Source organism: Hemitrygon akajei, chromosome 7 (assembly GCF_048418815.1).
Source record: "Hemitrygon akajei chromosome 7, sHemAka1.3, whole genome shotgun sequence".
Classification (NCBI taxonomy): Eukaryota; Metazoa; Chordata; class Chondrichthyes; order Myliobatiformes; family Dasyatidae; genus Hemitrygon; species Hemitrygon akajei.
In genome coordinates this window covers 133,084,413-133,110,763 of record NC_133130.1, presented here as the reverse complement: position 1 = coordinate 133,110,763, position 26,351 = coordinate 133,084,413, and the positions used below count along the sequence as shown (strand labels likewise).

Sequence of the window (26,351 nt, the reverse complement as noted above, 5' to 3'; positions counted from 1 at the left end):
TGGCAAATGAAATAAAATGTGAAACTGTATGGTCATGCACTTTGGTGGGAGAAATAAATGGGCAGACTGTTACTTGAATGGGGTGAAAATTCAAAATGCAGACATGCAAACAGACTTAGGAGTCCTTGTGCAAGATACCCTAAAGGATAACCTCCAGATTGAGTAGGTTGTGAAGAAGGCGAATGCAATGTTGCCATTCATTTCTAGAGATACAGAATATAAGATCAGGGATGTGATGTTGAGGCTCTGTAAGGCACTCGTGAGACTGCACTTGGAGTACTGTGTGCGGTTTTGGGCTCCTTATTTTAGAAAGGATATACTGACATTGGAGAGGGTTCAGAGAAGATTCATGAGAATGATTCCAGGAATGAAAGGGTTACTGTATGAGGAACGTCTGGCAGCTCTTGAGCTGTATTCCCTGGAGTTCAGGAGAATGAGGGGGTATCTCATAGAAACATTCCAAATGTTAAAAGGCCTGAACAGATTAGATATAGCGAAGTTATTTCCCATGGTAGGGGATTCTAGGACAAGAGGGCATGACTTCAGGATTGAAGGACGTCTGTTTAGAACAGAGATATGAAGAAATTACTTTAGTTAGAGGGTGGTAAATCTGTGCAATTTGTTGCCACGAGTGGCTGTGGAGGCCAAGTCATTGGGTGTATTTAAGGCAGAGATAGATAGGTTCTTGATTAGCCAGGGCATCAAAGGGTATGGGGGGAAGGCAGGGGAGTGGAGATGACTGGAAGAATTGGATCAGCCCATGATTGAATGGCGGAGCATACTCAATGGGCCAAATGGCCTACTTCTGCCTCTATATGTTATGGTCTTATGTGAGGTGGGAAGTGTGCTGACTGTCTATGTTATGGCCTGGGCTGAATCTACTACCTTTTGTAGGGTTTTCCGTTCAAAGGCATTGGTTTTCCCAAACCAGGCCATGTTGACTAAACTCCGGCGAGTACAGGCTCAAAGTCATCTACTACCATGGTGCCTGTGTGGGGCTTGAGTAATATAGAGTTGAAAATGGTGATTAGCCAAGATCTCACTGAAAAGTGGAACAGGCACAAGCTGTTGTATAGCCTCATCCTGGAGTAGCAGGCTGTAAAAATTCTGGCATATACTGTTTGATTCCATGGAGTTTAGGGAGCAGTTTGCTGGGGCGGGCAAGTTGTCAGTGGAATTTTTAATCAACTGGTTGCAGTGCAGATGATGTCAGTGGCTGTATATTTTTAGCCTCTCCATTTTGCACCCTGAAGAGTGTTTGTCGGATTTACCACGAGACCTTTTCACAAATGAATAGCATTAGCAGTCTGCATCAGTGTGCACCATTTAATATGTCATTCCTCGTTGGCAATGACGGACAGTCATTGCCAAGACTTGCATTAAGTGGTGCTTTTTCAGCAGAAATTGCATCATTCTGTTTTTTTCCTGCATTAATGTTATTTATTTGACACAGGTTTGGGGCTTCAAAAGAGACATTCTCCAAGGAAAGCAGAATATTTTGTGATGAGGTAACGGACATCTTGAGCTCTTCAGTGGTGTGAGAGAATGTGTGCATGTGTATGAGAGCGTACGCCTGCTGTAAATGTATACAAGGTAGATTCTAGTTCTTTGGGACACATCAGGACCAGTACATTTTGGCCCAATTAAGCCACTGGCCGATTAGCTGAAGTTTCATGGAATTAGTTTTTTAAAAAGTATTAAAAAAAAGACAAACTACTATTTAACTGAGTAACAAGTTAAGTGTTTAAATGAAATACAGAACAAATGAGTAAACTACCTGTACTATTACAGTACTATAAAACTGTGTATTGTTACGTTCCCCAGTAACCGGGTAATTTTCCAGCAAAGATAGATGGGTCCACCGAAGCCTGATGCTACTATTTTCAAACGTTTTTATTTATAAAGGGGCACAAACGTATGGTTAATACAAAACATTCAGATCATATACGTTGTCACAACTCAATCTAAAGCACAGGTATAGTAATAATCAATCAGAAATAAGCTCTATCGTTGTCTAGGGGTAATGTAGATATATATCGTTTGCTGGATATCTAAAAGTCTTTTAGATCACTGCAGTTCCACCAGCCGCCGTCGGTTGTGGTGTCGCGTTGGTGCACTTTTGTTAGAAAGAGAGAGAGAGAATGAAACATTTACCCGACAGGTTTTCCAACCTGTAGGAGGTAGTCGGAAGTCTCGTTGGGGAATGGACTCTCATCTGTGGCTTCCCCTGTAGCTAGGCCATTCTTCCGTGGTGAGGTCGCCAATCCCAGGCAAGGAAAAGGACGCACACGAACCCCACCACCGGCTGTCGCTCTCCAAAACGCGGTCGCAGGAATTCTCGCGTATCTTCTGGTGCGTCTGACGCCCCGCCTCGGCAGCCCACCTTTTATCTGGACTGGCAGGGTTGTAGATGTCCATCAGGGTGGGGGGGCGAGGCAATCCTTCCCCCATCACCCACCTCACATTGCCCTGAGATTTTGCACGTAGGCCAGTTCCTTATCCCACAAAGGGGTCTCCCAAGACAATGGCTATGTCCGAGGTTTTTGTCTTGTTGAGCGACCAGCCCACTTTGCCCGAGGGCTTTACACGTGGTCTTCATGAGACAATAGTCAAAGAGTCGCTTTATTCTGCTTCCCGGGGGAACGTGGTCTTCAGCACGTCTCCCTGTCTCTCTTGGGTCATTTGACCCCCCCCTTGACTAGGGCTCTTGCGAATCTCACAAAGGAGGGGGCTGGGGTCATAACAGTATAAGTTCCTAATAGTTATTGACAGAGGACTACATCCATTGTATACTGCTGTGTTCTTTTGATTGGCTGTAAGTGACTAAAATCAGCCCAGACTTCTAGTGCAGATAATGGACTGCCTTCATACAATGCTTTTGATGATGGTATCTTCCAAATCTTCATTATCATTTTAGCATTTAAGATGATTATCAATATCTTCAAGTTCTTCATAGTTCCTAACTTGTTAAAGTACTGAAATCGTTTCATTTTCACTCCTGGCCATTTCTGGCATCTCCAAGCGTAAATGCTTGAAGCCTCAGTGAGCAGAACAGTTCTGAATTGTCTTAATGCCTATTTCTCGCCAACTATCGGTGACAAAAATCTCCGCTTTTTGAACACGAACACACACAACTGACACTATTTAAAAGTTGTTCGCTCCAAGTAAAGTGCATGTAACTGACGCTAGTTAGAAACTCTTCAACAACAGTCACCTGTCCCAAGTAAGCGGCTGCCCCGATTAACCAATGGACCAATTAACCTGAAAAGATTGTTGGAAGGGCTTATTGCAAATGGATATTGTAATGTACGGTAAAAAGAAACATAAGACCATAACATATAGGAGCAGAATTAGACAATTTGGCCCATTGAGTCTACTCTGCCATTTCATCATGGCTGACCCAATTATCCTCTCGGCCCCAATCTCCTGCCTTCTCCCCATAGCCCTTTGTCCCTTTGTGCCCTGGCCAATCAAGAATCTATCAACCTCTGCCTTAAATATACCCAATGACTTGACCTCCACAGCTGCCCGTGCAAATGAATTCCACAATTGCTCACAATACTCCAGGTGAGGCCTCACCAGTGCTTTATAAAGTCTCAACGTTACATCCTTGCTTTTGTGTTCTAGTCCTCTTGAAGCACATGGTAACATTGCATTTGCCTTACTCACCACAGACTCAACCTGCAAGTTAACCTCTAGGGAGTCCTGCACAAGCACTCCAAGTACCTTTACGCTTCAGATTTTTGTATTTTCTCTCCATTTAGACCATAGTCTACCCTTGTATTTCTCCTACCAAAGTGTGTGACCTACACTGTACTCCATCTGCCATTTCTTTACCCCTTCTCCTAACCTAAGTCCTTCTGTAGGCCTTGCTATATCCTAAAAATTACCTGCCCCTCCACCTTTCTTCATATTGTCTGCAAACTTTGCAACAAAGCCATCAATTCCATCATCCAAATCATTGACATATAATGTAAAAAAAAAATCAGTCCCAACACAGATCACTAGTCACCAGCAGCCAACCAGAATAGGCTCTCTTTATTCACACTGCTTTCTCCATGCCCCTATCTTTCCTGTAATACCATGAGCTTTTAGCTTGTTAAGCAGCCTCATGTGTGGGCTTTGTCAAGGCCTTCTGAAAATCCAAGTCCACACCATCAACCTATTCTCCTTTGTCTATCCTGTTGGAATAGAATTCCAACAGAGCTGTCAGGCAAGATTTTGCCTTGAGGAAATCATGTTGACTACAGTCTATTTTATCATGTTCCTCCAAGTACTCCAAAATCACATCCTTAACGATCGACACCAACATCTTTCCAACCACTGAGGTCTGAATAACTGGCCTATAGTTTCCTTTATTCTGCCTCTCTCCGTTGAGAGTGGAGTGACATTTGCAACTTCCAGAACCATACCCAAATCTAGTAATTCTCGAAAGATCATTACTAATGCCTCCTCACTTCAGCCACCTCTTTTCGAACCCTGGGTGTACACATGACTTATCTACCTTCATGCCTTTTAGTTTCCCAGGAACCTTCTCTGTAGTTATGTCTTTCACAGTGAAGACTGATGCAAAATACTTATTCAGTTCCTTGTATCCCATCACTACTTCTCCAACATAGTTTTCCAGCGGTTTGATACCCACTCTCCCTTTTCTTTTACTCTTTATGTATCTGAAGAAACTTTTTAGTTTACCTTCTATTGATTTTTAAAAGCTTCCTAATCATCTAACCTCCAACAAATGTTTGTTGTATTATATGCCCTCTCTTTGACTTTTGTATTGGCTTTGACTTCTCGTTAGCCACGGTTGTGTCATCTTTCATTTAGAATACTTCTTCCTCTTTGGGATGTATATATCCTGTGCCTTACAAATTGCTTCCAGAGATTCTAGCCGTTACCGCTCTGCCATCATCCCTGCCAGTGTTCTTTTCTAATCAACTCTGGCCAACTCCTCTCTTGTGCCTCAGTAATTCCCTTTACTCCACTGAAATACAGATACATCTGACTTTAGCTTCTCCTTCTCAAATTTCAGGGTGAACTCGATCATATTATGATCACTTGCCCTTTAAGGTTCTCTTACCTTAAGCTCTCTAGTCAATTCTGGTTCATCGCACAAAACCCAATCCAGAATAGCTAGTCCCTTAGTGGGCTCATCAACAAGCTGCTCTAAAAAGCCATCTTGTAGGCAGTCCAGAAATTCCCCACCAACCTGATTTTCACAATCTACCTGTGTATTGAAGTCCCCCCTGACTATTGTAACATTGCCCATTTAGCATGCATTTTCTATCTCCCGTTGTAATTTGTAGGCCAAGTCCTTGCTACTGCTTGGACTACAGCTCCCATCAGAGTCTTTTTATCCTTGCAGTTCCTTAGCTCTGTACACATTGATTCAAAATCTTCCGACCCAATGTCACCTCTTTCTAGTGATCTGATTTCATTTTTTTAATTAATGGCAACGCCGCCCCCTCTGCCTGTCCTGTTGATACGATGTGTATCCTTGGACATTAAGCTCCCAGCTATTATCTTCGTTCAGTCATGATTCAGTGACGTCTACAACATCGTACCTGCCAATCAGTAACTGTGCTGCAAGTTCATCTATCTTATTCCATATACTGTGCGCATTTAAGTATAACACCCTCAGTCCTGTATTCATCCTATGTGATTTTTTCTGCCTCTTCCTGTTGACTGCAATCAACAACCTCTCCTCACTACGGATTGCCTCTGATTGTAAGCCAGCTATCTCATCTTCAGCACTATTATCCACCTTTCCTACGATACTTCTTGAATTGAAATGCAGGCAGCTCAGAACAATAGTCATGCCACACTCAACCTTTTTCATTCGTAACTTTGTCTGAGATCTTACCAACATTTGCCTCTACCGCCTCTCCACTAACTGTTCTGGCACTCTGGTTCCCATCCCCCTGCAACTCTAGTTTAAACCCCACCGTGCAGTATTAACAAACCTGCCAATTAGGATATTAGTCCCCCTCCAGTTCAGGTGCCCTCCCTCCTTCACCCGCTCTTTAGCCATGTACTAAACTGTTTAGTCTTCCTAGTTCTGCCCTAACTAGCACGTAACACGGGTAGCAATCCTGAGATCACAACCCTGGAGGTCCTGCCCTTTAACTTGGCACCTAACTCCCTGAATTCTCTATACAGAACCTTGTCACTTGTCCTACCCGTATTACTGGTACGTACATGGACCACAACTTCTGGCTGTTCACCCTCCCACTTAAGAATGCTGAGGACTTGATCCGAGATACCTCGTATCCTGGCACCAGGAGACATCTGAGAATCTCATTATTTCCCACAGAACCTCCTGCTCATTCTCCTAATTAATGAAACCCCATCACCACAGTGTGCCTCTTCTTCCCCCCTCCCCCCCCCCTTCTGAGTCACAGAGGCAGACTCGATGCCAAAGCCCTGACCAATGTAACTTTCCTGTTAGGTCATTCCCTCAGCCCCTTCCCGACAGTGTCCAAAGTGATATACCTGTTCTGCGGGCGATGGCCACAGGGGTGTTCTGCACTAGCTTCTTCATCCCTTTCCCCTCCCTGACTATCATTCAGCTCCTGTGTCATGAACCTGATATGTAACCACCTATCTATATATTCTGCCTTGGTAACCTCCTACCAGATGGCATTATTATTGATTTCTACTTCCAGTAAAAAAGAATCTCTCTGCCTTCCCTCTTCTATTCCCCACTCTGGCCCCTTACTTCTCACCTGCTTATTACCTTCCCCATTCCCTGTCTCCTATGGTCCACTCTCCTCTCCTATTAGATTCCTTCCTCTCCAATCCTTTAGCTTTACCACCCCCCTTGGCTTCACCTATCACCCTCCTGCCCCTCCCTATCTGAGGCCTCCATCGGTCAGAGTCGACCGTGAATGTTGCCTCCTGGCTGTCTGGATACGCAAGCCTGGGCAGTACGATATGGAGAGCAAACTGTTGCTCACATAGTAGGCTCCCCCACTACATGCTGCTGATGGACCCAAAGGAACAGCAGAGACCAATACAGTTTGGCACCAGCAGTGTTGCAGAAGTTGCCAGTCAACGTCAAACTCAACGTAGGACTGCCTTAGGGACTGCAGCTCAGGACCTTGAGGGTTTACTCCTGAAACCTTCCCCATGAGTGGGTATAGTCGCAAGGCAGAATTTTCCTTTTACTAAAAGAGCTGCCAACCACCTCTGACAAGCCCCATCTGCCCAAAGCAACTGGTTTTAAAGTGCCAGTAACCCACCTTTGCCCCTTCTCCTGTCAGTAGAAACAGTTCCCTTGGGCTTAGCAGCTAAGCCACATGTGAAGGCCAGGAGCTAGACTTGGTTGTCAGAGGCTTTATGAGGCACATTTAATAGGTAGTGGGAGCTTGTCCCCATTACCACTCCTGGCTATAACAAGCTTAAGGAATCACCCCTCCCCATACCTTTTTATTCTGGAGTCTTCCCCCTTCCTTCTCAGTCCTGATGTAGAGTATTGGCCCGAAATGTCGACTGTTTACTCCTCTCCATAGTCACTGCCTGACCTGCTGAGTTTCTCCAGCATTTTGTGTGTGTTGCTCTGGATATTCAGCAACTGCAGACTTTATTATATCTATAAATTACAATAAGATATATATAGTGCAAAAAGATATATTGTATACACCTTTGAAGAAGTTGTTCCTGAATTGTTGAGCATGTCTTCAGACTCCTGTACCTCCTCCTTGGTGGTAGCAATGAGAAGAGGGCATGACCTAGGTGATGGGGGTCCTTTTTGAGGCATCGCCTTTTGAAGGTGTCCTCAGTGCTGGGTAGGCTAGTGATGGCCTCGATAGAGCTGACTGAGTTTACAACTTTTTGCAGTTTCTTCCAGTCCTGTGCAGTGGCCCCTCCGTACCAGACAGTGATGCAGCCAGTTAGAATGCCCTCCACGGTAAATCTGTAGAAATTCATTAGGGCTCTCCTCAATTTAATGTTAATGTTCCTAGCTGGTGGAGAAGTGAGAAACACTGCTTACGCCTGGTTTCTCATGAAGCAGTTATGGTATATCACAGAACAACATTGTTGTTGAAGTATCCAAACATTTTTGTATCCCTGAATTGTGTCATGCTGAAGACTACCCCATTCTGAGTTCTCATCTATCTGCTACAGGTGAACAAAAACTTGCGTGAACATTGGAATATTCACGACAAAGTGACTCCCGCTGAGCACCCGCAGTACACAGGCCTCGATGACAGAACCAGTGAGGTACTGAAGACAGCCATTAGGAACACAGTGAACTCCAAGCTGAAGGACTGGGACATCTGCTTAGACCCAATCCTCTTTGAATTTCGGACGTCGGTAAATTCAAGTACCAAGTTCACACCTTTTTTCCTGCTGTACAACCGAGAAGCACGATTATCGTCCAAGGTACGGTCCGCTGGCCTTGGCTGCCATGAATCATTTACTTGTAGTATTGTCACATATCTCTGGTTGCTACAATCCTCCCAAAAGATCTGGTAGAAGTTACTGACTCGTGTTAAATGTTAAACCCTTCAACTCTACTGGCTTTCCTGCTTAACTATTATACATAATGGGTGTGCGGTAGCGTATTAGTTAGTGCGACCCTATTACAGATTGATATATTGGAGTTCGGAGTTGAATTCTGGTGTCATCTATAAGGTGTCTGAATGTTCTCTCCACCCCCCCCCCCCCCAATGGAATGTGTGGTTCCTCCGGGTGCTCTGGTTTCCTCCCACAGCTCAGAGACGTATGGGTAGGTAGGTTAATTGGTCATTGTAAATTGTCCTGTGATTAGGCTTGGTTTAAATCAGGGCTTCCTGGCCGGTGCTGCTCGGCTTGAAGGGCCTACTCCGTGCCGTATCTCAATAAATAAATAAAGTGAGTTTTAATGTAGTGGGGTAATTTCGGGTATTGGGTTAAATTGTCTGGATGTTGCTACCGGAGCCTGTGATTCAGACATTGGGGAGGTGGGTGCCCACTCTTCCCCGTGCAATAACCGGAATTACTGCTGCTTTGCAAAGTCCAGCCCGATAAAACAGTAGATAAAATCAGATTCAAGTTCAAGTTTAGTTGTCATTTACCATGGATACATCCAAACAAAACAGCATTACTCCAGGGCCAAGGTGCAAAACACAGTACCAATATTCACACACAACTTAAGGCACATATAGCACAAATAATTACGATTGGAATCACCATACAGTCACACAAAAAAATACCCCAAGTCCCTGAGTGTCCTGTCCTGTAGATTGATGGTACAAGGGATGTTGTAGGCAAGAACAAGCCCAGAGCAGTCTGATCATCAGTCACGAGTGCAGGTGCAGATTCAAAGCAGTTATTATCAAATTATGTATGCAGTGTACAACCCCTGAGATTTGTCTTCCCACAAGCAGCCATAAAACTAAGAAATGCCGTGTAGCCCATTCAAAGAAAACATCAAACACCCAACACGCAAAAAATGGACAGATTGTGCAAATGACAAAAGTGAGTGAATAAAATACAGAATGTTAAACATCAAACCACAGAGTCCTTGAAAAGCAGTAATGTTCAGTGTAGCTCAGGTCAGTTCAGTTTACCACTGTGTCGTTCGTTGACTGCAGGCCTCAGAGCCAGTCTGCCCTGATCAAACCACACAAAATAGAATAAGAAGAGGGGATGAATGCGATCCAGCTTGTCTTCCACTGAGCGAACACCAAAGGCAGGGCCCAGCCCCGAACTAGTATGGATGCCTGCCAAGCCCACTGTCTCTGGCATCTGCTTCACTGAGTTTTTCCGTTATAAATCCTAACCTAAAAATAATCTTTAAAGTCAAGTGGTTTAAATGTCGTCATGTCTCATCTGACTGATTACAGTCTTTTGTTTAAAAGGGATGTTTTTGAACTCTTGGATTTCATCAGAGTAAGAAAAAAATCCATCCAGCAGAGTATTTTGGGCTATTCAGGATTGTTTAATGTCATTTCCAGTACACACATGTAAAAGAGAACAAAATAATTGTTACTCCAGATCCGATGCAACCCAAGAAAAAGGAAACACAGTAATAATAAAAAACACAATAAATATAAATACATCAGATAGTTTATATACATAGATTATATGTCTATGAAGTGACACTAAGCACAGGAGTTTATTGTGTTTTTGAAATACGTGCGGAATAGGCCCTTCCAGCTCATCGATCCACACTGCCCAGCAACCCCCCCGATTTAATTCTATCCTAATCACGAGATAATATACAATGATCAATTAACCTACCAACTAGTACATCTTTGGGCTGTGGGAGGAACCCCACACAGTCACGGGGAGAACATACAAACTCCTTACAGGCAGCAGCAGGAATTGAACCCTGGTCGTCCATACCGTGAAGCATTGTGCTAACCACTATGCTACTGCTCGGCCATCAAAGGGTGACTGTACATAAGGTGACTGACAGGAAATGATAAAGTAGTGATGGTTGGGGGTGTTCAGCCTTACTGCTTGGGAAAGTAACTGTTTTTGAGTCTGGTGGTCCTGGTGTGGATGCTATGTAGCCTCTTCCCTGATGGGAGTGGGACAAACAGTCCATGAGTAGGGCAGGTGGGATCCATCATGAGTTACTGGCCCTTTGTGATATAAATTTAGTCCTTGCCTGTTTTATAATTTCTTTTGATTCCCCACTCCACTCATTTCCATTTAAGGGATATACAGTAATTATTGGCTTAATGTAATGTTGCTGTAATTGGATCCCTGTATTGTAACAATACAGTACAAAATCGATGTATTTTCCTATACTGAGAAGAGGCTTGAGGAGACCTGCAAACTGTTTGCACTCACTGGTTTGTTTCCATGGTGCTTATTAACTTAGTCAATTGAGTTTTGAATTTATTAACCCATCCTTGTGAATGCTGCCAGGCTTTAGCATTGCACAAAACTAGTTCAATCCATTCTCTTCCCAGTCAATAATTCATTTCTGGGAACTAGTGTTACTTTACAAAATTAGTTAGTAAATTTTCAAAGTTCAAAGTAAATTTATTACCAAGGTACATATATGCCATCTGAGATTAATTTTCTTTTGGGCATACTCAGTAAATCTACAGAATAATAACCATTACAGAATCACTGAAAGACCACTCAACTTGGGCATTCACCCAGGGTACAGAAGAAGACACAAACTGTGTGCAGAACAAAAAGACAGAAATAATGATAATAAATAAATTAGCAATAAATATTGAGAACATGAGATGATGAGTCTTTGAAAGTGTGTCCATTGGGTATGGGAAAATTTCAGTGATGGGGTGAGTGAAGTTATCCTCTTTGGTTCAAGAGCCTGATGGTTGAGGGGTAATAACTGTTCCTGAACCTGGTGGTGAGAGTCCTGAGGTCCCTGTACATTCTTCCTGATGGCAGCAGCGAGAAGAGAGCGTTTCCTGGTGGTGGGGGTCCCTGATGATTGTTGCTGTGGCAGTGTTGATGTATTTCATATAAATGTTACACAAGAAGAGAAATGGAGAATTCCAGGTCGGTAGTCTGATGTTTAGCTGTTGGGAAAATTGTTGTAATACATAATCAAGGAAGTGATTACAGAGCGTTATGATACACGAGGCAGAGTCTAATCAAATGCCTTTGTGGTTAGAATGAACTGGTTTTCCTAAAAGATATTTGACGTGCCACATAAATGGTTACTGTACTAGAAAAGGATTCATTGGGGAAAAAAGTGGGCAAGCTGTAACAGGATTGCCATGGAGATGAGTTCTGGGGCCTTCGCTCCCTACAACCCATAATCATGAAACATTCAAATTTGTTGAAGGTACAAAAAGGGTGATGTTATTAAAAAAATACTACTTATAATGATGATTAGTGAGGCACAGAGAGATTTGTATTTACTGACAAGTACCTTTATTGTTTAAACTAACATGTGCGTGAATTCATACACTAATTGCCTTGTGTGCACACCCGCTAAGTATCCCTGATTCTCCTGAATAGCCAAAGAATAGCAAAGGTATTACCCAGGTAAAGGAGTTTATGCTGGTCACAATTCACTCGCCACGTGTTTCACGCAGGGTTGCTCACGCTTGTACCTGCGATGGTTATTCTTTGAATTTACTACCAGCACATAGGAAGCGTCCACTTTTACATCAATTCAAATATCACATTCCAATGTCATTGTCCGCAGGTCATGTGCCTGTCCTTTAACACCTTGTTATTGGCTCTACATCCATTTATTACCCTCTTCCCAACAAGTGACAGTCGGTAATTTGTTCTCAATCAGCAATGAGCTTAAATCACTTCAGGCAGGCACCAGCCCCGACATTCACAAATCTGCGTGTTACAGCCAACCAAAGAACATCTTACAAATAACTTCTTATTTGGAAATGATCTCCAGTCCAGCAGATTACCTGAAGTATCATTGTGTCTTTAAAACATTGATCAAGCCCAGCATGTCAAGCTCACAAAATGGAGAATAGAGTGTCTTCACAACATGGCAGCCTCCATCCCCAAGCATGCAGCAAGAACAAAGACAATTAGTCCTTCTGCTTCCACCGTCCTCGATTCATTTGAATTCATTGATTTGTAGATTGTCATTCTTTCTGGGCACAGTGGCAAAGCAATTTGTGAGGAGAGCACAAATCTGGAGTTAGTGGCTGAAAAATAGTCAGATAGTGTGGGGAATGGAATCAACAAAGAACTGCTGAGGAGTCTGCGGAGATTTAGCATGTAATCTGAAACTGTGACAAACTTCTGTTGATGTGTATTGACTGGCTGCATCACAGCCTGGTATAGAAACACCAAAGCCCTTGAACAGAAAATCCTACAAAAGGTAGTGGATACTGCCCAGTACATCACAAGTAAGGCTGTCTGCACTATCTACATGAAACACTGTCATAGGAAAGCAGTAACCATCATCAGAGACCCTCACCACTCAGGTCATGGTCTCTTCTTGCTGGTGCCATCAGGTAGAAGGTACAGGAGCCTCAGGTTCAAGAACAGTTACTACCCCTCAACCATCAGGCTCTTGAACAAAAGGGGATAACTACACTCACTTGCCCATCCACTGAGATGTTCCCACAACCAATGATCTCACTTTAAAGACTCTTTATCTCATGATCTCGCATTATTTATTGCTATTTATTTATATTTTCATTTGCACGGTTTGTTGTCTTCTGCACTCTGGTTAATCTTTCATTGATCCTGTTATATTCTACAGATTTGCTGAGTATGCCTGCAGGAAAATGAATCCCGGTTATATAAGGTGACATATATGTACTTGAATAACAAAATTTACTTTGAACTTTGAGCAGAGCAGTGTTTTAGTTGGTGTGATGAATGGTGAATGCTGGATGTAGCAAGTACTGAAGAGAGCAAAGAGCTTGTCCTTAATTGCAGAGCAGGCTGGAGCACAAGGATTAAAGTAGACTTGATATAACAGGGTGGCAGGAGAGCTGTGTTGACCGTTGTTGTGGCGAGAACTAGGCCCTCGGGCTGCAGGGTTGCCTGTTGCAGTTGCCCAGGAGAGGAGCCTCCATGTCAGGAAGGTTAATCCACAGGTTGAGCTGGGGGTGAAGAAGGCAAATGTAATGTTAGCATTCATTTCAAGAGGAGTCGAATATAAAAGCAAGGATATAATGTTGTGCCTCATCGTGAGGCAGGGAAGGAAAAGATCAAAATACTGAAGGAGTTGGAGGGATCAAACTTGTGCTCTGATGTTTAAAGGTTTACATTAAATATGGACAAAATATTCTTAAGTATAACTAATTGTATTTCAGGGAGAGTTTGAAATTGCACATGAGTACAGACTGCAAGATAACTGTTCCATCAAAGCGGAAAGTATCGACAAGTTCACAAGTTCCATGGCTGAGCAACAAAACACAGTTAAAGAAATGGTAAGCGTCAGAATAATCTTAGCAACTCATCCAGCTAAAGTTGACCTTCAGGCTAGCAGAGGGAATGAGCACCTTACACCTTCTTTGGTAGAGACGTATCTCCACCTCACCTCCCTAAAGATAAACAACAAATAATTTTTTTAAAAAACACATTGAATGTTTGAAAGGTTGGTTGATTCCTAAGCTTGGCAAAATGTTTGTAAATGTTTTTGGCTCCAATTGAAAAGTCATCATTAGTGCTTAGTTGAGGGTGTTGTTTCCTCAGAATGCCGGCTTAGATACTCCTTCAGGGTCCGCAAGGATATTGTTACGACATTGTGATCTGATTAGATGGTTCAAAACACACTGAGCAGTTTAGCAGTAGAAGATTCTGATCGTCTAGCTTTGAGGGAGGTCCGTTGGAAGTATTTGCTTCACTATCCAGATCCAAGATTACTGGTGATTCTTTGTTGTTACTTCTCTTTTCTGCATAAGCATTCATATACTGGATCTATGTCGATGTGTTTGTTAATGCATCCTTCTGTAGAGAATGAAGCTTTGAGAACTTCTGGTTCTTTTCTTGTTCCTGCTTGAGTCAAGACTTCGGCTGTCGTCCAGCAGAAGCACGAACCACTCTCGCTAGTATCAGCTCATGAAGACAAAGCAAGACACCATTTCAGCTGGACAACAGCCAGATGATGGCTTCTTGTTTACAACCAAAACGTCTGCAAACTTTTTGCCAAGCTCAGCAATCAACCAAACTTCCAAATAGCCAACTTGAGCTACCAATATTCCACAATTTTTCACTCTATAAGTATATTAAGATAGCTTGTATATGTAGATTGATTGTATGTTCATAAAGTGACACTAGGCACAAGAGTGTCTGTAAATAAGGTGACTCTGACAGGTAATGATAAAATAGTGGTGGCTGGGTATGTAAAGGGTTAGGGTTAGTGGGTGGAGATGTTGATCAGCGTTACTGCTTGAGGAAAGTAACTGCTTTTGAGTCTGATAGTCCTGGTGTGGATGCTAGGTAGCCTCCTTCCCTGATGAGAGTGGGACAAACAGTCCATGAGCAGGGTGGGTGAGATCCTTCATGGTGTTACTACACTACTATTTAATATGATCTTGGTTGATCTAAGTTGCAAAGTGGCAGTTCTTCATAACTTTCAATTCCTGATCCTTCAACAATATATCTACCTTAAATACCCCAACAATCTGGTCAAAATCTTTTTGTTGGGCGTTACACATGACCCTTGCTTCCAACCACTATCTCTCAGATATATTTTTCATTTCTCCAGAGTATGAGGTTAATTCCCATTCTCTTGGGGTGCCAGGGTAGCATAGTGGTTAGCTTGATGTTATTACAGCTCAGAATGTTGGAGTTTGGAGTTCAGTTCTGACGCCATCTATAAGGAGTTTGTACACTCTCCCATGAGCACGTGGGTTTCCTCTGGGTGCTCTGGTTTCCTCCCACATTCCAAAGATGTACCACTTAGTAGATTAATTGGTCATTGTAAATCGTCCTGTGATTAGGCTAAGGTTAAACAGGTGGGTTTCTGGGCAGTGCAGCTCATTGGCTTGGAAGGGTTTGTAATAGATCACTAAAGTAAGTGAGTAAGTCACTTTGAAAGCCTTGGCAGGGTGACTGTGTGAAGCATCTCCTTCTTCAAACATGCACACAGCAGAATCTGCTGAATAGAGCCGGGATCCTGTTGTGAAATTGACTTTGGAGGCTTTCATAAGCTTAACTTGTGGTACTGATGAGTGGTGTTATATTGAATGATGTGAATGAAAGCCAAAAATTCTGCCAACGATTTATTTTCCCTTTTGTGTAGGTGCTTGCCAACCTGGCTGCAGCTCAGAAGTGTGAGAAAAAGCATGCCAAGATGAAAGCTAGGAAGGAGATCCATTTTACCATGGGAGGTGAACCTTTTCCTGGAAACACCAAAAAACTGAAGAAAAGTCACTTTCTTTCTTCTCAAATTGAAACAACTTTGTCCTCTGAGCACACTGTGGGTGGTGGAATGGTGTGAAGCTGCTTTTCAATATCATATAAATTATTTACGGGATTGAGGAGAATTTTTTTCTGGAGATGTCATCCTAGGAAGTGGATTGAAAATGCCAATGCAAAGCCCTATCTGTGGGTCAAGGAGCCAGCACCAAGACAAGTACCTGGGGGCAGGTGTCCAACAGTCTCAACACCCGGGGGCGGGTGTCTAACAGTCTCAACACTTGGGGGCGGGTGTCCAACACTCTCAACACCCGGGGGCGGGTGTCCGGCAGTCTCAACACCCGGGGGCGGGTGTCCGGCAGTCTCAACACCTGGGGGCGGGTGTCCGGCACTGAGCTCTAGACCCGGGGACGGGTGTCCGGCACTGAGCTCTAGACCCGGGGACGGGTGTCCGGCACTGAGCTCTAGACCCGGGGACGGGTGTCCGGCACTGAGCTCTAGACCCGGGGACGGGTGTCGGCAACACTCAGCACCTGAGGAAAGGTGTCTGACATTGAGCTCAAGGCCAGAACGAGACATTATGTATCCAGTATCTGCACTCTGACCTGCTAGCTGTAAATTTTTTATCTTTAAACTGTTCAGAATCAGAATTAATTTTACACCAACAGTATTATCTGTTCAGTCTCTTGTATATTTGTGGAATGCTTTTACCTTGTAAATATCAGAAATCTGCTGGAATTCCTCACGCACACTTTTGATTTTATAAAATGTGATTTTGTAAATTTGAAGAATTGAAATATTTGATTCTGAAACTTGTTTCCACCTTCTCCCTATGACCAAGTGGGTTTCTCCAGGTGTTTGTTCCCTCTGGCAGCCGTGGCTGCTGTAAATACTCCGAGTGTAGGTTATTGAATAAAGGGAGCTGATGACCTTTTGCGAGAGAACAGGTTTGAGAGCTACAGGATTGTTGGGAACATGGAGCCAAGACAGTGAATAGTCAAATTAAGTAAGCAGTGAAAATAAATAAAAATTCAAAAAAAAGTAGTGAGGTAGAGGGCAGAGGGGAAGAAGCTGTTCCTGGATCGTTGAATGTATGCCTTCAGGCTCCTGTACCTCCTTCCTTACGGTAGCAATGAGAACAAGGCATGACCTGGGTGATGGGCATCCTTAATGATGGACGCCACCTTTTTGAAGCACCGCTCCTTGAAGATGTCCTGGATACCATGGAGGCTCGTGCCCATGATGAAGCTGATTAAGTTTACAATTCTCTGCAGCTTATTTTGATCTTGTGTAGTAGCCCCGCTCCTCCCACCTACTCAAGATGATGCAGCCAGTTAGAATACTTTCCATGGTACATTTATAGAAACTTATGAGTGTCTTTGGTGACAAACCAAATCTCCTGAAACTCTTATTGAAATATAGCCACTGTCATGTCTTCTTTATTGCTGCATCAGTATGTTGGATCCAGGTTAGGTTGTCAGAGATATTGACTCCCAGGAACTTCAGACTGCTCACTCTTTCCACTTCTGATCCCTCTATGAGGACTGGTGCATGTTCCCTTGTCTTCTCTTCCTGAAGTCCACAGTCACTTCTTTGGTATTACTGACGTTGAATGCAAGCTTGTTGCACCACTCAACTAGCTGGTATATCTCGTTACTGTACTCCCCTCCTGTCACCATCTGACTAGAACAAAGAAATTCTTGTCATCACATCACTAGAACAAAGAAAATTGAAGCAAGGACTGTGATAGAAGTCTAGTTTGTGAAAGGAGAGGGAAGCAAAATATGATGTATACAGTAATGAGAACAGATGCTAGTAGCAGGAGGAAGAGAAAAGTAAGAGAGAGAAAAGATGACTCTCCCACATGGTCAACTCTTAGATAAGAAGCATTCCATTCAAATTTGCAGATAAGAGATAGCCAGACAGATAGATTCCAATAATGCAATACCAAGAGAAGCTTCCAGACCTTTCCAGAATACAAATGTAACCACTCGGGGACACACTGAACAACTGCATATACACACTGTGACCACTAGGGGACACACTGAACAACTGCATATACACACTGTGACCACTAGGGGACACACTGAACAACTGCATATACACACTGTGACCACTAGGGGACACACTGAACAACTGCATATACACACTGTGACCACTAGGGGACACACTGAACAACTGCATATACACACTGTGACCACTAGGGGACACACTGAACAACTGCATATACACACTGTGACCACTAGGGGACACACTGAACAACTGCATATACACACTGTGACCACTAGGGGACACACTGAACAACTGCATATACACACTGTGACCACTAGGGGACACACTGAACAACTGCATATACACACTGTGACCACTAGGGGACACACTGGACAACTACATATACACACTGTGACCACTAGGGGACACACTGAACAACTTCATTTACACACTGTGACCACTAGGGGACACACTGAACAACTGCATATACACACTGTGACCACTAGGGGACACACTGAACAACTGCATATACACACTGTGACCACTAGGGGACACACTGAACAACTGCATATACACACTGTCACCACTAAGGGGGGGGGGGAGACACTGAACAACTGCATATACACACTGTCACCACTAAGGGGGGGGGGGAGACACTGAACAACTACATTCCAGCGGCCCAATCAGTGGCGGGAGCAGATCACAGCAAGGAAGGTCCTCGCAGGTTGGCGACACTTGTTTAAAAGGAGAGATTTGTGGGCATTTGGGCTCATTCCAGCAGCCCAATCAGTGGTGGGAGCAGAGCACAGCAAATGAAATAAAAGTACAGAAGGGACAAGTGGGGTGGCCATTGTTAGGGGTAGGTCAGTAGTGAAAGTAAGGGTGTCAGGCTTTGGCTCAAAGAAGACTTCGGCTCGGAAGAGGCGGTGGCTCTAGGTAAGTTTCTATTATGGTTTCCTTGTTTTTCTCTTACTGTGCCTAGTGTAGTAAATGGCCATTGTGTGTTCTGCATGCTGGATGCTGGAGTCCTGGGAGATCCAGAGGCTCCCCAAGGACTACATCTATGTGAAGTGCATCCAGCTGCAGCTCCTTGAAGACTGTGTTAGGATCTGGAGCAGCAACTGGATGACCTTCGGCTTGTACAGGAGAGTAAGGAAATAATCAATCAGAGTTACAGGGAAGTAGTCACCCCTAAGTTGCAGGGGGTGAGTAGCTGGGTGACTGTCAGGAGAAATGGAAATGTGAATTTGCAGTTAGTGTAGAGCACCCCTGTGGCCATTCCCCTCAATAATAAGTATACCGTTTTGGATACTGTTGTGGGGGATGACTTCCCAGGGAAGTGCCATGGAGACCAGGTTACTAGTGCTGAGCATAGGTCCATGGTGCAGATGGGAAAGAGGGAGAAGAGGGGATTGGGGGTGATGGGGGACTCAGTAGTCAGAGGAACAGACAGGAGATTCTGTGGATGTAAACAGGGCACCCAGATGGTATGTGGCCTCACAGATGCCAGGGTCAGGGATGTTTCGGATCGTGTCCACAACATTTTGGAGGTGAAGGAGAGCAGCCAGGTGTCTTGGTACATCTTGGTACCAATGACAAAGGAAGGAAAAGCAAAGAGGAGCTGAAGAGAAAATGTAGAAAGCTAGACAGAAAGCTGAGAAACACAACCTCCAGGGTTGTAATTTCTGGATTGCTACCTGTACCACGCACCAGAGGATAGAAACAGGATAATGTGGCAGATAAATGCATGACTGAGAAGCTAATGCAGAAGGCAGTGCTTCAAATTCTTGAATCATTGGGATGTTTTATGGAGGGGATTTGATCTGTAAAAAAGGGATGGGTTGCAGCTGAACCCAAGAGGACTGATATTCTCATGGACAGGTTTGTTAGAGCTGTTGGGGAGGATTTAAACAAGTTTGGCAGTGGGATGGGAACTGGAGTGAAGGGACTCAGGATAGGACGGATGGTAAAAAAGCAAAGAAAGCATGCAGACTGTCAGGATGATAGGACAATATTGCAGCCAACAGGGTGAGTATCAGTGCATTAGGGATACAGAATCAAAAAGGGTAACAAAGACAGCACTCAATGCATGGGGTATAAGAAATCTTGCTGTACTTTTACAGATTGTCAGAATGGTTGTAGTCGAGAGCTGAATGTCCAATACACTTTGTATTGGAGGGCTAGGAAGGTAAGCAGAGGGGGTGGTGTGGCTCTGCTGGTAAAGAATGGCATCACATCAGTAGAAAGATAAGACATAGGATCACAAGATGTTGAATCCTTGTGGGTTGAGTTAAGAAACTGCAAGGGTAAAGGGACCTTGTTGGCAGTTATATACAGGCCTCCCAAAAGCAGCTGGGATGTGGACTGCAGATTACAACAGGAAAAGGGCAATGTTATGATAGTCATGGGAGATTTCAACATGCAGGTTGATTGGGAAAATCAAGTTGGTAATGGATCTCAAGAGAGTGAGTTTGTTGAGTGCCTAAGAGATGGATTTTTAGAACAGTTTCATCGAGCCTACGAGGGGATCAGCTATACTGAATTGGGTGTTATGTAATGAACTGGAGGTGATTAAGGTAAAAGGACCCTTAAGAGACAGTGATTGCAATATGATTGAGTTCAACTTGAAAATTGATAGGGAGAAAGTAAAGTCTGTTGTGGCAGTATTTCAGTGGAGTAAAGGAAATTACAGTGGTATGAGAGGGAAGTTGGCCAAAGTAAGTTGGAAGGAGATGCTGTCAAGGATGACAGCAGAGCTGCAATGGCGTGAGTTTCTGGGGAAAATGAGGAAGGTGCAGGATAGTTGTATTCCAAAAATAAAGAAATACGCAAATGGCAAAATACCAGAGCTGTGGCTGACAAGGGAAGACACAACTAATGTAAAAGTAAAAGAGAGGGCATAAAGCAAAGCAAAAATTAGTGGGAAGATAGAGGATTGGGAAACTTTTAAAAGCTCACAGAAAGCAATTAAAAGAATCATTCAGAGGGAAAGAGATGAAATATTAAAGCAAGCTAGCAAACAATATCAAAAACAATAGTAAAAGCTTTTTCAAGTATGTAAAAGATAAAAGAGGGGTGGTACCACTCCCTGAAGATGTCCTGGATACTTTGTAGATTAGTACCCAAGATGGAGCTGACTAGATTTTCAACCTTCTGCAGCTTCTTTCGGTCCTGTGCAGTAGCCCCTCCCCCCATACCAGACAGTGATGCAGCCTGTCAGAATGCTCTCCACAGTACAACTATAGAAGTTTTTGAGTGTATTTGTTGACATGCCAAATCTCTTCAAACTCCTAATGAAGTATAGCCGCTGTCTTGCCTTCTTTATAATTACATCGATATGTTGGGACCAGGTTAGATCCTCAGAGATCTTGACACCCAGGAACTTGAAGCTGCTCACTCTCTCCACTACTGATCCCTCTGAGGATTGGTGTGTGTTCCTTTGTCTTACCCTTCCTGAAGTCCACAATCAGCTCTTTTGTCTTACTGACATTGAGTGCCAGGTTGTTGCTGCAGCACCACTCCACTAGTTGGCATACCTCACTCCTGTACGCCCTTTTGTTGCCACCTGAGATTCTACCAACAATGGTTGTATCGTCAGCAAATTTGTAAATGGTATTAAACTATACCAAGCCACATAGTCGTGTATATAGAGAGTAGAGCAGTGGGCTAAGCACACACCCTTGAGGTGCGCCAGTGTTGATCAGCAGCGAGAAGGATATGTTATCACCAATCTGTACAGATTGTGGCCTTTCAGTTAGGAAGTCAAGGATCCAATTGCAGAGGAAGGTACAGAGGCCCAGGTTCTGCAACTTCTCAATCAGGATTGTGGGAATGATGGTATTAAATGCCTAGCTATAGTCGATGAACAGCATCCTGACAAAGATGTTTGTGTTGTCCAGGTGGTCTAAAGCCGTGTGAAGAGCCATTGAGTTTGTGTCGGCCATTGACCTATTGTGGCAATAGGTAAATTGCAATGGGTCCAGGTCCTTGCTGAGGCAGGAGTTCAGTCTAGTCATGACCAACCTCTCAAAGAATGACTATACTTTATTAGGAGTTTGAAGAGATTTGGTATGTCAACAAATACACTCAGATGCTTCTACAGATGCTTCACTGTCTGGTATGGGGGGAGGGGCTACTGCACAGGACCGAAAGAAGCTGTAGAAGGTTGAAAATCTAGTCAGCTCCATCTTGGGTACTAGCCTACAAAGTACCCAGGACATCTTCAAGGAGCAGTGTCTCGCAGTGTCTCAGAAAGACAGTGTCCATTATTAAGGAACTCCAGCACCCAGGGCATGCCCTTTTCTCACTATTACTATCAGGTAGGAGGTACAGGAACCCGAAGACACGCACTCAGCGATTCAGGAACAGCTTCTTCCCCTCTGCCATCTAATTCCTAAATGGACATTGAACCCTTGAACACTACCTCACTTTTTAAATATATATTATTTCTGCTTTTTGCATGATTTTTAATATATTCAATATATGTATATTGTACTGTTATTTATTATTATTTTTCTTCTATATTATGTATTGCATTGAACTGCTGCTGCTAAGTTAACAAATTTCATGACACATGCCGGTGATAATAAACCCGATTCTGATTATATTCCCCACTCTGTTCTTTTACTTCTTCTCACCCGCCTGTTATTTCTCCCTCGGTCCCCTCCCCCTTTCCTTTCTTCTACTGTCCACTCTCCTGTTCTATCAGATTTTTTCTTCTCCAAGCCTTGACCTTTCCCACACTCATGGCTTCACTTATCACCTTCCAGCTAGCTTCTTTTCTCTCCTTCCAACCTTCTATTTCAGGCTTCTTGCCCCTTCCCTCTGTTACTGTCGTTCGGCATCAATGAATATAGAACTGAGACAGGTTTTTTTTACTAACAAATAAAACCTTTATTAAATACTGCTCAAAAAAACCCCAAAAGTAAACAAACGACTAACTTAACCGGAAGTTAACTGCTATATGGCAACTCAAACAGTTCTTAAAAGTAGTAAATGCAAAAGTCCAAATGATTTACACAGTCAATTAGGAGAGATTTTCCTAGAAGTAATGAAATCCTCGACGACGTGACGTTACTGCTGATCCCAGCCGAAATATGCCTTGCCTGAAGGATTTACGACAAAGGAAATAAAAAGGCTTAAAGGCACTGACCTTTCCTTGGCGAAACCCTGCTCCAGTCTTTTAGCAGGGACTATCTCAGATGCAGGTTACTAATTCCTTCCAAATGAGGATCAAATAAGGTCGAACCTGTTTCACCACCGACAACACCAACTTTTCTCGATCCTTCGGGTTTTCCGTACTTCGATAAATTCTTCACTCTCCAACTGGACCGCAAAGGTGGGAATCAAAACTGGCAGTGGTTTTAAAATCTGCTGGCACAACTTACAGTAGAAAGTAAAACTTCACTTTAAGACAAAACTGCGTCATGAGACGAACATGCAGCATAACGGACAAGGCGTGCTCCCTTTATACCTGTTGAAACAAGCCATCACATGACCTCTCACTGGCGGGAAAATTACATCACTCCACCACTACATCATGCTCAGCAGAGACTCTTTAAATCTTTTTAATAGCAGAGACTCAATTACATCATAGTCATGTGACAGTCACAAGATACCCATGCGGTATGAAACACCTCTCAGTCCTGAAGAAGGGTCTTGGCCTAAAAAGTCAACTCTTTACTGTTTTTCCTCAGCTGCTGCCTGATCTGCTGAGTTCCTCCAGGATTTTGTGCATTGCTTTAGATTTCCAGCATCTGCAGATTTTCTCATGTTTGTAACTGCATATACAGTACATACTGTGATCACTAGGGGACACACTGAACAACTGCATGTACATACTGTGTCCAGCAGGAAACACACTAAACAGTTACATGTATATAAATAGTTACAACATATACTAACAGGTATTTTTTAAGCTGCAAAGAAAAACAATCTAATCCAAAATTTAACATGGTTAAACAAGGCAGATGTGGTTTTACAAAAGAACAGTTGTGTTCCACAGCATATTAAGGATCTTTGAGGATTTAATTAGCAGGACAAGCAATATGAAATATTGAAAATGGTATAGATAAAAAGAACTGGGGACCTTTTGGGATTTTTTGGTGGCTTCAATCTTAATGATTAAGGGCTATAAATGAGAATCAGGTGTAATATCACTGGCATATGTTGTGAAATTTGTCGTTTTGGGGCAGCAGTGCATTGTATTGCAATGAATTATTTGTATTATGCATTGCAACGTATATACATATATTTAAAAAGTTAAATAAGTCGTGCAAAAAGAGAAATCAAAAGTAGGGAGGTAGTGTTCATGGGTTCCTTATCCATTCAGAAATCTGATGGCGGAGGGGAAGAAGTTGTTGCTGAAACACTGAGTGTGTGTCTTCACGCTTCTGTACCTCCTCCCCGATGGTAGAAATGGGAAGAGGGCATGTCATGGGTGATTGGTGTCCTTACCAACTTTTTGAGTTATCCCTCCTTGAAGATGCCCTGGATGCTGAGGAGGCTAGTGCCCGTGATGGAGCTGACTAAAATTACAACTTTCTGCAGTGTTACGAATGTGCCACAACTCTGAGGGGCCGAAGGGTACAAAGTAGCCCCCTCCTTTTTGAGAATAGCAAGATCGCTATTAATTCAGGTCCGGGAACCCAGGAAATGAGAGAGAATCCTCAAGGGTTTGGAATGTGTGTCCTGCCCTCCGCGAGACAAAGCCACGGATACTGGCCATTGTCTCTTGGAGACGGAATTGTGTATTGAGTACTGTACTATTCATTGAAGCCCTCAGGGAATGGTCAGAGTGGTCTGGTTGAGGGATTGCATCGTCCCAACCTGATTGACATCTGAGACCCCGTGAGTAAGGATAAAAGAGGGTCTGGGGAACAACCCCTTTAGACGCACCAGGAGAAACGCTAGAAATCCTGTGACAGTGTTTAATAGCGACAGCCGGTGGGGGGCCCGCGTGCATCCTTTTCCAGTTGCCTCGGAATTGGCGGGCCTTACCACGGAAGACAGTTTAGCTAAAGAAGAGACCACCACCAACGAAATTTCGAAGGATCGACATCATAAAAAGGAAAAGCTGGCAAGTTTCAAAAATCCCTCTCTTGACTCCAACCAAAAGCTGCAGCCTGAATGAACTAAAGTGACTTTTATATTTCCATCGGACAATACATTATCCCCTAGACAACGATAGAGCTTATTTCTTATTGATTATTATTATACCCGCACTTTTAGAGTTAGTATCGACAACGTATATTATCTGTATGTTTGCATTGATATTATTTTTGTGTATTTTTACCAATAAATACTGTTAAAAATAGTACCATCAGACTTCAACAGACCTCTCTATCTTTGCTGGTAAGTGACCCAGTTACGGGGTACGTAACAGCAACTTATTTCAATCCTGTGAAGTGCCTTCCCCCATCCCATACCAGACAGTGATGCAGCCAGTTAGAATATTCACCATATTACACCTGTAGAAATTTGTGAGTGGCTTTGGTGACATACTAAGTCTCCTCATAGAAACATAGAAAACCTACAGCACAATACACGCCCTTCGGCCCACAATGCTGTGCTGAACATGTACTTACTTTGAAATTATCTAAGGTTACCCATAGACCTCTATTTTTCTGAGCTCCATGTACCTGTCCAGGAGTCCCTTAAAAGATCCTATCATATCCCCCTCCACCACCGTTGCCAGCAGCCCATTCTACGCACTCACCACTCTGCGTAAAAAACTTACCCCTGACATCTCCTCTGTTCCTACTTCCAAGCAGCTAAAAACTGTGCCCTCTCATGGTAGCCATTTCAGTCCGGAGAAAAAGTCTCTGACTATCCACATGATCAATGCCTCTCATCATCTTATACACCTCTATCAGATCACCTCTCATCCTCTATCGATCCAAGGAGAAGAGGCCAAGTTCACTCAACCTATTCTCATTAGGCATGCTCCCCAATCCAGGCAACATCCTTGTAAATCTCTTCTGAACCCTTTCTATAATTTCCACATCCTGTAGTGAGGCAACCAGAACTGAGCACAGTATTCCAAGTGGGGTCTGACCAGGGCCCTATATAGCTGCAACATTAGCGCTTGGCTTCTAAACTCAATCCCATGATTGATGAAGGTCAATGCACCGTATGCCTTCTTAACCACAGAGTCAACCTGCGCAGCAGCTTTGAGTGTTCTATGGACTATGAAGATCCCTCTGATCCTCCACACTGCCAAGAGTCTTACCATTAATACTATATTCTGCCATCATATTTGACCTACCAAAATGAACCACCTCACGCTTATCTAGGTTGAACTCCATCTGCCATTTCTCAGCCCAGATTTACATCCTATTGATGTCCCGTTGTAACCTCTGACAATCCTCTACACTATCCACAACACCCCCAACCTTTGTGTCATCAGCAAATTTACTAACCCATCCCTCCACTTCCTCATCCAGGTCATTTATAAAAACCATGAAGAGAAGGAGTCCCAGAACAGATCCCTGAGGTACACCACTGATCACCAGCCTCCATGCAGAATATGACCTGTCTACAACCACGGTTTGCCTTTTGTAAGCATGCCAATTCTGGATCCACAAAGCAAGGTCCCC

At 43.5% G+C, this 26,351-nt stretch overlaps 1 protein-coding gene across 2 annotated transcripts in view; it reads left to right on the top strand.

Annotated features, from left to right (window-relative positions):
* The window catches only part of LOC140730917 (gypsy retrotransposon integrase-like protein 1), a 31,895-nt gene extending 15,342 nt beyond the window's left edge, over positions 1 to 16,553 (top strand). For both annotated transcript variants that reach the window (XM_073051981.1, XM_073051982.1), the window contains exons 5-8: positions 1,454 to 1,508; positions 8,125 to 8,382; positions 13,713 to 13,829; positions 15,647 to 16,553. In XM_073051981.1, coding sequence (XP_072908082.1) covers positions 1,454 to 1,508; positions 8,125 to 8,382; positions 13,713 to 13,829; positions 15,647 to 15,844 — 628 coding nt within the window. In that variant the 3' untranslated portion in view covers positions 15,845 to 16,553. The remainder of the gene's footprint in view (positions 1 to 1,453; positions 1,509 to 8,124; positions 8,383 to 13,712; positions 13,830 to 15,646) is intronic.
* Positions 16,554 to 26,351: the final 9,798 nt, after the last annotated feature.